The sequence below is a fragment of the Palaemon carinicauda genome, chromosome 22, assembly GCF_036898095.1.
Source record: "Palaemon carinicauda isolate YSFRI2023 chromosome 22, ASM3689809v2, whole genome shotgun sequence".
Taxonomy (NCBI): Eukaryota; Metazoa; Arthropoda; class Malacostraca; order Decapoda; family Palaemonidae; genus Palaemon; species Palaemon carinicauda.
Genome location: NC_090746.1, coordinates 43,188,311 through 43,200,810, shown reverse-complemented (window position 1 = coordinate 43,200,810; position 12,500 = coordinate 43,188,311). Strand labels below are relative to the sequence as shown.

General features: G+C 35.5%; 1 protein-coding gene across 1 annotated transcript in view; it reads right to left on the bottom strand.

The window, feature by feature from the left end:
• Positions 1-8,501: 8,501 nt before the first annotated feature.
• LOC137615858 (uncharacterized) overlaps positions 8,502-12,500 on the bottom strand; it is a 4,027-nt gene continuing 28 nt past the window's right edge. Inside the window, exons 1-2 of the mRNA XM_068345547.1 lie at positions 11,963-12,500; positions 8,502-11,399 (exon numbers count right to left, since the gene is read on the bottom strand). The exon at positions 11,963-12,500 is cut by the window's right edge and continues 28 nt beyond it. Coding sequence (XP_068201648.1) covers positions 8,502-9,854 — 1,353 coding nt within the window. The 5' untranslated portion in view covers positions 9,855-11,399; positions 11,963-12,500. The remainder of the gene's footprint in view (positions 11,400-11,962) is intronic.

Genomic DNA, 12,500 nt, shown 5'->3' with positions numbered 1-12,500 from the left:
TTTTAAGCACATATTGATATTAATCTTTGGTTTTCTTTTAGTTGGTCAAATAAAAGGAGGAATTTCAATTGGTAAATGGGGTAGTTTTATTTTTACGGACACACATGAATGAGATCAATATGATGCAAGACGACTGAGATTGGCTGACAGGAGATAGGACAGTAAGTAAGATGAAGGAATTTGAGAAAATATGCTCCCAAAAGAAGAAGAAATTCAACAGGTAACTGTGCAAAGTAACTCAACGGAACTTAACAGGCTATAAGCGCGAATAGGCATTCGCATTTTATTCCATATTAGTATTTTGTTTGGATATAAAAACAGTTAGGGTAACCTTTCCTTAAACGTGTTTATCTATAATCCTCACTTTTTATGATGTGAATGCCTGAATTTTATATAATTTCATAAACATGGAACTTTACTCATGTCTGTCTTAGAGAGAGAGAGAGAGAGAGAGAGAGAGAGAGAGAGAGAGAGAGAGAGAGGGGGGGGGGGGTCTTGAATGTAGTGATTTTCAAGGAACTTGAGATATGCCTGCTCTTGCTGTGTGTAGTTAAATTTATATTTCCTATGTGCCAATCTTGATATGTTATCCAGTAGCTTATCCGATTCCTTCATAACTGCATATGTTGTCAGGTAGTCTTTTTGTAGTCTGCTTAGAAAGTATGGGGTAGAAGTTAATTTACTGAGAGCAATTGAAAGTTTTTATGATAACAACAGAGACTGAGAAGACCGGATACTCTTTAGTTTGGTGTAAAATCGTATCTCAGGCAAGAATGACATATGCCTTCGTGGCTATTTAATGTTTGTAAAATTATTGAGCTAAATTTTACCAATTATAAATGAAAATTGCCCTGCCTGCAATTTTCTTACACATTATGTAAAATGCAGGCAACTTTCAATGCAGACCTCATTTGGACTTTCTCTCCGAACGATTTTTTTTCTCCTGCATTTAGGTGACTTGGAAATTATTTTGAAGCATGTTTAACTACTGTATAGTGAGAACTTTATTATAGGCTTTCAAGAATATTTGATTTAGAAATATTTTGTATGATGTTAATAATTGACATAGATATAATTTCTTTTGTTTATATTTTCTAAAAATTATTGTCAGACTCGTCTCTCTCTCTCTCTCTCTCTCTCTCTCTCTCTCTCTCTCTCTCTCTCGCTCTCGCTCTCGCTCTCGCTCTCGCTCTCTCTCTCTCTCTCTCTCTCTCTCTCTCTCTCTCTCTCTCTCTCTCTCTCTCTCTCTTAAAACGACTGTTTAATTTTACTTAACCATTATCTTCAATCACTAATGGAATGAGCTAAAGACATCATTATATGCTGTGATCACATTCCTTTGAACATTTTTCCACTGTTGAAACGATAGAGACGACTTAGAATTGATAAGAACACAAGAGACAGAATATCATCTTTAATTCCTGTCTCGATGATGTTTACGTCATTGAACATACGAATTTCCTGAGAAACGATGTATTGATTTTTCCACGAGATTCTTCTTCCTCACGTCCGGAAGTAAGAAGAAAATTAATACGATTTTAACGTAAGGAATAAAGATGAAGCAATTCAGGCTTTGATGATTATTTTCCTTAGATTTTTTTTTTAACTTGTTCATGCTCAATGCTTTTCTATACCAAAATAATAAACTTTTGTATCATTCAATTATTTCAGCGGCTCGTTGCTATTATGTTTCTAATGGATAGAAATTACTGATGTCAGAGGAGAATTTGAATGTTGAAAGGGTCTTATATACTAAACTTGATCGTTTGTGTTTCTTTAGCTTTGGGTCTCTGAAAGTAAACGAAAAGTAGTCAAAGTTAAGGTAAAACTTGAAATTTTCTCAAAATTAATGTTCTTCATCTGCAACTATCAATCGAATAAGACCCTTATAGCATGTGAACTATACTGCTGCAAATTATAATCATTGCTTGAAGAAGAGAGCGCTATAAGCAACAGTAATCAGATTTTGTCCTTATTGATTGTTATCGTTATGCAAAGGATTACGGAAGCTTAGTTTAGAAAAAATTAAATTTCATGTTATTTCTCTCATTATTCGATTGTTATCTTTCCTTGGCCAGCATCACTACTTAGAACTGGATGCTTATTGAGATGATAGCCAAATTCCTTGAGCATTTAGAAAGATAAACTCCACCACATGCCTCCCCTGTGCCTCCTTTGGCAACGTTCGACACAAGTATTCTTAGCACTGGATAATGCATAGCTTTATTATTACCCGAATAACTTGAATTACTCCGTCTGTGCTTTGCCAATCAACACCAATATGCTCCTTCTTATTTCAAAGGTGTCTATTTTAAAATCGGAACGACAAGTGGGCACTGTACTCCTTTTATTACACCGACGTGTTTTTAAATACCATGTTCATTAGAGAATTTCTATGTAAATTATTGATACCATTTTTCAGCTGTTTTAGCAGTCCCCATTCAATTTAGAAAAAAAAATGGTTGAAAGAGAAACATTCGTTATCTTGGCAATTACATACAGATTTGGACCCTCAGATGCCTATAGGGATGCTTACCCTATTTCAGCTTGTAACATGCACACAAACACCTATAAAACCAAACAAATTATTTAAATAAATTATGTAGACATGTTGATATATTTTGGAAATTTTAAGTTTATTGTTGCATTTATGCATTTATAAACTTACATGTACAGTATAGTCATATGATGGAATAAACGGTAAAATAAGGTACAAGTATACTTCTTATTTCCTCCTCCTTCCAGTGGACCCAGAAAAAATGAGGGGTTTAAGTCAGTAGTTTAGAAAGTTTTGATTAAAGATTAAAGTGTTAGCTTCTCCAAATCTGGCTCTGATAAACCATTTTGAAATATGAAAGAGATATTTTGTGAAATAATGCTAATGCGCAAACCACCAATCCTAAAAAAATGAGATTTCTTAATGCAGTTATGGTGAGAGCCCTATCTACCGTGTACTGTATTTTATCAATCGATATCATTTCCTATATTGAATATTATCAACGGAAGTTTTGCAAGGTATATATTTTTTGCCCTATCTTGTTCTTATTTATCGCCAGTTGGAATACTGTATCATATCCAGTTAATAATAGAACGAATGTGATGGTGAAGTCGTGGAAAAGAAGTACATTTATGATTTTTAAAATGATTAGTCTTGAACTATTTGAACTGTAGAGTCCTTAAAAAAAAATTTAAATAAGCTCAGTAATATACTCTTAGTGTTTAGTTGCTGACTCGTTTAAACGCAAAGACCGGACAGAAATTTTCTGTCTATAGAAGCTAAGATGGGTAGCATAAAGGGTTAATGTCAGTGAAAGAAGATGGGGGAGAATCCGTTTTAATAAAATATGGATCTTGTTTAAGTGAAGAAATTGCTAATGCAGGTGAAGGATGGATCAGTGTAGTTTCATATTATTTGGTTTTGTGGGAGCCGTGGGCAATGATTGGATGGAGAAAAGAGCGGTGGAGAAAGGAGGCAAGCAAATCATAGAGAGTGATGGGTAGATGATGTGAAAGATGTAAGAAGGTATTTTAAGTATCCAGAAAGAGAGATAGTACAAGTTTATATTATGTAGGGTGTAATGCATGTGCACCAAGCCATGCACATACAACTGAAGAAGGATGCCCAATCTACGTTTTCTTTAATTCTATAACCGTCAATGGATGTTACTAGGTAATTATCAATCTGTTATGTTATATATGTTAATGCTAATGTGAGCCTTATCGACAAAATGCAATTATCACCCTTATTTGACACTCCGGGGAACTACAAATACCTGTGCTGTCTCTGGAAAAAAAAAAAAACCTTAGTTGTTAGGGAGCTGTCCTTGTATTAATAATTCCTCCACTCCAGTCAAATTGGTGACTTATGGAAGCCTTGAACATCCAGCCAACCTCCCACTTCACAGCTTTGTCCTCCAATAATACCCGCCACCGACCTCAAATCATATGTCCATACTGGCACAGTGAGGCTCTGCCTTTCACAAGCATAGACACGTTTGCCTGGCTTCATAATACGGAGATTCAGTTCCACATGAAATGCATAGCCCGCTAAAATACCAAAGTTGACTTCATCCTCGCTGCGATCCCAGACGACAGTTTTCCAAAAGTCTCTGACTGACTTGGTGAGCAAAGGAATATCCTCAAATCATTCCTCCTGGAGAAGTACTCACTGTCACTAGCTGTCCGTATAGGCAAAATATTTCAGCTCTTTCAACAGCTGCTGAGGGATTAAAAGACGATAATGGTACTCAGGAAAATGATCAGTATTGCTTGCCTTCAGCCTGCTGTGAATGTGTCTCTTCGGGAAGTGAACCTATTTTGTTACACTGCCTTACGGAATTGGTGTGAGCCACTCTTCCAAATTTTGACACCTTGCCCATTTAGGACCTTAAAACCTGAGCTGGTACCCTTATGGACAGTAATTTTGCTACTGTCAAGAAATCCAACAACAACTCCACTCCTGATGAAGGGGACGAACTTATAACACCGACTGAAGTGGAAGGGAATGTTGAAGGACACTGACGCCCACCTCGCAACAGGTCTGGGCAGAAATAAAAGCTGCCCCCCATTTACCTATGCCACCCAGTGTCTGCACTACAATGAACGTCCTCAACAGCCACTCGGTGATGCCCTTTGCCCTCAATTATGCTATTACCCCTCCAGATTCTGGGCCACTGCTAAGAAATGTGCTACCGGATGTCAGTGGTAGAAAACGTGAAAGTAGGACATCGCATGTGGCGGCGACCAACCAATTAACTGATTTCTTCTTTTTGCCCGATTCAGGATCTAATATAGGCTCTCTGATAGATACTGGTGCTTTTTCTTCCTATCTGTCTAGTTCCCTATTAAGGGCACAGCCATATCATTCCAAGACTGCTGATGTTTGCCTAGTGGCCATCAACATATCTGCTATCCCCACCCACACTTACGAGACATTGACACTTGTTTTGGCCTACAAGTTTTGGTGGAATTTCACCGTTACTGACGTTATGCTACCTTTAATTGGTGCGAGTTCCCTCATTTATTTCCACCGCCTGGTCGACCTTGTATACGGGTGGTTTAGTCAACGCCTATGACCTCCTCCTCACTTTATATCCTGATGCCTTTCGGCCAGAACTATGCCCGACATTTACAGTTCTCACCAAGCACGGTATCTATCACTATATCGAGACAATGGTGCTCTCCATGTTTGCAAATTTCGGATGTTTGGCACTAAACCTGTCTGTTTAATAGCTAGTAGCGCATGTTCACAAAAATGAAAGAAATGTATCTTTTTCAAAAAGCCTTAATCACATGGGAGTCTCCCCTGCACATCCTCCTGAAGAAGGATGGATCCCTATGTCGTTGTGAGGATTACAGGCATATTAAGATGCAAACCAAGCCAGACCACTACCCCTCCTCAACAAAGCCAACCTCACCTCCTACCTTCATGGCGCTAAAGTATTCTTGACTCTCCGAAGGGGTCTGGTATTGAATCAATACAACATCCCTAAGACCGTCTTCTTAGGACACCTCACCTTCTACATATTTTACGTAAGTAACATACTAACATTCATCATCCATAGAGGACCACCTGCATCTCTTACACATCATACTTGACTGCTTGGCCAATTAAGGCCTTGTCATTAGATACAATAAGTGTAGCTTTGGTGACAACGAATTAGCATTATTGGGTTATCACACCACTGCTGAGGGTATTCACTCCTCTGGGAGAACTTATAAGCAGTACAAAAATTCCCCACGCCCTCCACTGTCAAAGCACTGCAGGAGCTCTTTGGCATGATAAAATCCTGTCACCAGTTCTTGCCAGCAATTGTCTCTAATGCTGCCCCCTTTACGGCTCCAAGGGCAAGCCTAAAAACCTGAAGTAGGGCCCCTTCTCAATTCAAAGCCGTTAATGACACCAACGTCATCATCTTCTGGGACTTCATTCTCTGTGAGGTTTTTTCCACAATACACTTCTTCCGTGAATTTTCAGTACCTACATCCCATTAGGGCAAAATTTATCCCCTTTCATCAGAATTAAGACCTCCCATCAAAGGAGCTTATACCAAAGAAGTACACACTGCAACCCACTTCTTCAAGTGCTATGATGCTCAAGAGCCACTAATTATACCTGCATATAGGGGCTGATCCCTGTCATCCGTCGTACTCATGTAGGTTTCCTCCTCAACGTTTGGGCTACAGATGATTGGCTTTCCATTGACGCCATTAAACCTGCGTATCTCCTGCATGATGCCCTGCTAACAGTATGACTCTTTAGGACGTATCACCCTCTTTATAATGCATGTCTATTTCAAGGAAGGGAGCCTTGCAATACCCGTGCATCAAACAGTGCATATTATATTAAAGAAGGATGACCTATCTACGATTTTTTTCAATACTATACCTGTCAATGGACTCCACGCGAAAGAGAGCCAATGAATGTAGCAATGTAACTATCATTTCATTATTACGTTAGCTATTTTAGGCAAATATCAACTTTACCAACATAAACTATTGACTAAAATCAGGAAACGTTCACCCTAATGTGACCCCTTTGGGCCTATAAATATCTGTGTTGTCTCTGAAATAAAGTTAATTGTTAGGGTGCAGTTCTTGTATCAATACCTCTTCACTCCCGTCACTGGGGGAATCATTGGGGGTAGTTGCTGATGATTTTTTTTTTTTTTTCTGTGGAGCTGTATAATGCAGCCAATTCTGTGAGAGTGTTTTTCTAGTTTCCCAAATGCATCAGTTATTTAAAGTGTGAATGTTTTACGATGTATATATATATATATATATATATATATATATATATATATATATATATATATATATATATATATATATATGCATACATACATATACATATACACTCACATATATATACATATATATACATGTATATATATATATATATATATATATATATATATACATATATATACATATATATACATATATATATATAATCTATAAATATATATATATGAGCAGAAAAAAATGACTTAGGACAAACGACCGTGTTATAACAAATATTTATTTGTAATACAGAAACTAACATCTGTAGATTTTAAATAATCTTGACAAATTTATTATATATAGTTGGTTGTCAGTTGATGCTAGTTCACTTGGAGTAGCGATTGCTTCTGGTAAAGCAAACCTAGAAGCATTGGCAGATGTACTCCTGTCCCAAGCTTTCCACTCCACCTTGAGCCAGACCTAAAAGATAGGTAAATCTTTAACCACCCAATTCAAATTGAAAACCAGAATTTGTATAGAATTGTTTAAATGAAAATATGAATATAATTTTTGACTACACTAAAATTGTTTACAATATATAAAGGTAAATCAAAAAGTTAAATTCACCTCCAAAACTAATATCAATTTAATATTAAATTTTAAAATTGCAAATCAAAAGTCAACAATTTCAATCATATTTTGACCTAATTAACAAATTAAATATGTGATGAGGGCATCATTTAGAATATATGTTAAAAGGCCGAATTTCAGTAAACAAGCAATTTAAGGTCGACAATTGATAATTTTAATTAGAGTAGCCTATAAACAAACCTAGTTTCAAGAGCGATTTTCAATTACCGAGTTCAAGGCTTTATTTATTTTTTGACTTGAGGATGATAAAAGTCACCAAGAAATGCCACTACTATTGTGCCAATCAATACAATGACCCACCTTATAATGACTTCATAGGATGAAAAAGAGCATGGGTATGATGATTCCATAGCCTTTGCTGTTGGTCGCCTCCACATTCATCAGACGAGGTGTAGAGTTAATTTAGTTCTTCATGGTGTTACACTCTGTTTTCGTAGCACTAAACACAATGAGTCCCATCGTTGTAGAGTCCTTTAGAAAATGTCCAGCACTACGACGAAGAATATAAATCGATGAAATATCCCAAGGTAAGGTGAGGTGAACGCGAGTAATCACTCCTTGACGGTTGGTGTTGGACTGCTTTACCCTTCCAACAGTGACTTTGAAGTTACTTCGTAGAGTTGTTTGGCTCGGAATATTCAGAAAATTAGGTCGTTAGTAGTTATCTTTAACTCCTATTTACTTTGGTTTGCACAACGAAGGCTGAGGTCAGTTAATTGGCACAATTTTATTTACAGTGATTAGGAAAAATAAAGCCTCAAACATTAATTGAACAAACCAGAATTAAATTAGAATAAACAAATTGAAAGAAACAAATTCAAAGAAATTCTAAAGTAAAATACGGAGATAATTACCAATTCCAAGGAATGTTTCTCCAGGTAAGGTAATTATCGATCATAAAGAAAATTTCAAAATAACCCAAAATATCCATAAACTTTTAAAAAAATATTATAGGAATATATATTTAAATATATATTTTATACACTCCGAGGGGAGGGATTGAATTTTCACCTGAAAAGTCAATGGAAAATAAATTTAAAAAAAGATAAACTTAACTGATAATATATACAGATTAAATGTCTTCCTATGAAACAGTGAAAGAATTTCCTTAAGTTTTAGCCATGCTGTCAATGGTCACTTAACATTAAAGGAATCAGACTTGTCACATGACGCTTGACAAATCTTCGACTTTTACCTAGCATTAATTTAGCCCCAGTAACTTCATCGTAAATATTCTTGGTTAGCTCTTTAACAATTCCTATGGGGTAATCAATGGCTTTAGTAATATTCTCCTTAATGATGCCTAATGTTTCCCGAGTCTTAAAGGTGTCATTTACCAAGGCTAACTTATCAGGTAATTTTTCTAATTTAGAAGTAAGGGTTTTCAACACTGATTTGGCTAGATTGTAGTTGCGGCCTAGTAGATGACTAACTTTCGGGTTCCATAACAGTGGCATACACAATCTTCCATCAGCAGTCCTATGGGTTTCTTCTAAAGCATAATCTATAAGCCTGTCATTCAGTTCTACATTATCTTCATGATATTGACCTCTGTCTTCCCCAACATAATATTTACAAGAGAGTTCTAAGCATCCATTTGTAGCCCTATTCAACTCAGATTCTATTATCTGACCATCATCATCAAACAACTCATATGTATTAGAAGTCTCCAGGTCATTTAAAGATGAAGATTCTACTGAAACGTTCTCTTTCGTCCCTGTTGGAAGTACATTTACAGCTTTTAACATATGTTGCACATTCGACTTCATGGAAGAACAAGGCTTCAAGAATCTTAAATTGCTCTTTAATTTATTTATGTCTCCCTTTAATAATATACCCATGCATGTATCAGAATAAATGGAGTCATTGGATTTCCCAAATACTATATCCTTTTCAGGGATACAATGCAAGGACTCTGATCCTAATATAAATTTAATATTGTCTATCCTATCTGTAGAATTTAACAATCCCCGATCTGCTAGCTTGTATCCCTTTGAAACAAACCCACTGACTACTTCATTTAACCCAGGTAACTGCAATGAAACATCAATTGAGGGAAGACAAAATGCATATACAATGTAACTATTGCTACCAATTGGCAACTCAATTTCAACTTTTTTAGTCTTATAACTCTTAGAGGAATTAATACCATTAATGGTTAAAGAAACTCCATTATTTACAACTTTCAAATTTAAATCTTGAGCCAAATTTTCTTCAATGTAATTTGCTTGACATCCAGTGTCTTTAAGGACCCTGAGATTGGTACCTTTAATTGAAATATTAAAAGTTGGCAAAATTGTATATCCCTCAACCTCACAATTTAAAACTTCAGTTATAGCAGCAACACTACTGCTTGAACTACCAACATCATCTCCATTACCACTCTCAGAGTTTCTAACTCTATCTGTACTGTTACTGGCTTTACATTTTTTTCTTTTCGGAATTTGGATTTTCTTTAATACTGGTAGCACATTTTTCATCGGGACACAAAAATGACATATGCCAGCCCTTGCAGTTTTTACATTTGGAATTAAATCTGAATCTGCATTCTGATATGTGACTAGGATAGCCACACTTTGAGCAAGCACCCAGTTCCAATTTTTTTCTTTTATCTTTGCTAGATACAAAGTTAGGACATTTACTCAAAAAATGACTTGGACCTTTGCCTAATTTACTACAAATGCTGCATTTACCTACTTTAGAGTCAAAAGAAACCTTGGCAGCAAAGCTAGTAGTGTCAGACTTTTGTTTCTCCACTTTCTTACATTTTTTACCTTGTAAATATCTCTCACTAGCATCAAAGAAATTATCCCTAATCTCTGAAAGAGATGGCCTAATTTTGTTATTTATGGCAGTCATATGACACTTAAATTTCTCATTTAAGCCATTCCAGAAGAAGAACTGAAGAAACATGTCAACATCAATATTTAAGGTCTTAACGCTTGCTACTAAATTGCTTACTTTCCCAATATATTCAAAAGGATCATCATCATCTGAAAGTTTTATTGAAGATATTTGCTTTATGGTATTAAAAATTTGAACTTCTCTTGAGCCTAAAGCCTTCTCTAGCAAAGCTTTTGCATCAGCATAACTCTGACTTTGAACATCCAAAGTGTTAATTAATGTAAGAGCTCTTCCCTTTACCTGCTGTTTTAACAACAATAACTTATCATTCTGGGAACTTAAACTTTGAAAGGGTTTGTTCAAATTCTACAAAAAAACTTCCCAAGATCTTCGCCTTCAGTACTATTGAAGGTTGGTAAAGGAGCATGAGGACTCTTTAAGAAGGACTGATGTGACTGAATATCTATAGGCAGATGCCGAACCTGAGGTAAATTTTGTAAAGTAGAGATGCTCTCTTGAATTTTAGTTTTGTACTGTTCACATGCATCAAGCTCAACTTCCAAAGCAGCTTCATCACAGTCAGTAGAAAACTTTGAAGTTTGTATTTTCGAATCTAAGTCAGATAATTTCGTGAAATGCTCTTCAAGCCTCAGTTTCAGTGTAGAACGTTCAATATCACTATATAATGAAAACTGATCCTTCTTATTGTAAATTTCAGTAACAGACTTTCTAACATATTTTCGTGATTTAATCAATAACTCAGTCATCTTGATACCAGTTTCAGTAAGAATATAAAGCCTAATAAAGTCAAAACGACAATGGAAATATACGTAATCTTGAAATTTAACCAAGGAAATATAAATGATAAATTACACCTCGTCTGACTAGCTTGGAAGCGAACCAGCAGCAACTCTTAACCACCAACATCCTCAATCCTGTCACGGTCGCCATGAGCAGAAAAAATGACTTAGGACAAACGACCGTGTTATAACAAATATTTATTTGTAATACAGAAACTAACATCTGTAGATTTTAAATAATCTTGACAAATTTATTATATATAGTTGGTTGTCAGTTGATGCTAGTTCACTTGGAGTAGCGATAGCTTCTGGTAAAGCAAACCTAGAAGCATTGGCAGATTTACTCCTGTCCCAAGCTTTCCACTCCACCTTGAGCCAGACCTAAAAGATAGGTAAATCTTTAACCACCCAATTCAAATTGAAAACCAGAATTTGTATAGAATTGTTTAAATGAAAATATGAATATAATTTTTGACTACACTAAAATTGTTTACAAACCCAATTCAAATTGAAAACCAGAATTTGTATAGAATTGTTTAAATGAAAATATGAATATAATTTTTGACTACACTGAAATTGTTTACAATATATAAAGGTAAATCAAAAAGTTAAATTCACCTCCAAAACTAATATCAATTTAATATTAAATTTTAAAATTGCAAATCAAAAGTCAACAATTTCAATCATATTTTGACCTAATTAACAAATTAAATATATGTGATGAGGGCATCACTTAGAATATATGTTAAAAGGCCGAATTTCAGTAAACAAGCAATTTAAGGTCGACAATTGATAATTTTAATTAGAGTAGCCTATAAACAAACCTAGTTTCAAGAGCGATTTTCAATTACCGAGTTCAAGGCTTTATTTATTTTTTGACTTGAGGATGATAAAAGTCACCAAGAAATGCCACTACTATTGTGCCAATCAATACAATGACCCACCTTATAATGACTTCATAGGATGAAAAAGAGCATGGGTATGATGATTCCATAGCCTTTGCTGTTGGTCGCCTCCACATTCATCAGACGAGGTGTAGAGTTAATTTAGTTCTTCATGGTGTTACACTCTGTTTTCGTAGCACTAAACACAATGAGTCCCATCGTTGTAGAGTCCTTTAGAAAATGTCCAGCACTACGACGAAGAATATAAATCGATGAAATATCCCAAGGTAAAGTGAGGTGAACGAGAGTAATCACTCCTTGACGGTTGGTGTTGGACTGCTTTACCCTTCCAACAGTGACTTTGAAGTTACTTCGTAGAGTTGTTTGGCTCGGAATATTCAGAAAATTAGGTCGTTAGTAGTTATCTTTAACTCCTATTTACTTTGGTTTGCACAACGAAGGCTGAGGTCAGTTAATTGGCACAATTTTATTTACAGTGATTAGGAAAAATAAAGCCTCAAACATTAATTGAACAAACCAGAATTAAATTAGAATAAACAAATTGAAAGAAACAAATTCAAAGAAATTCTAAAGTAAA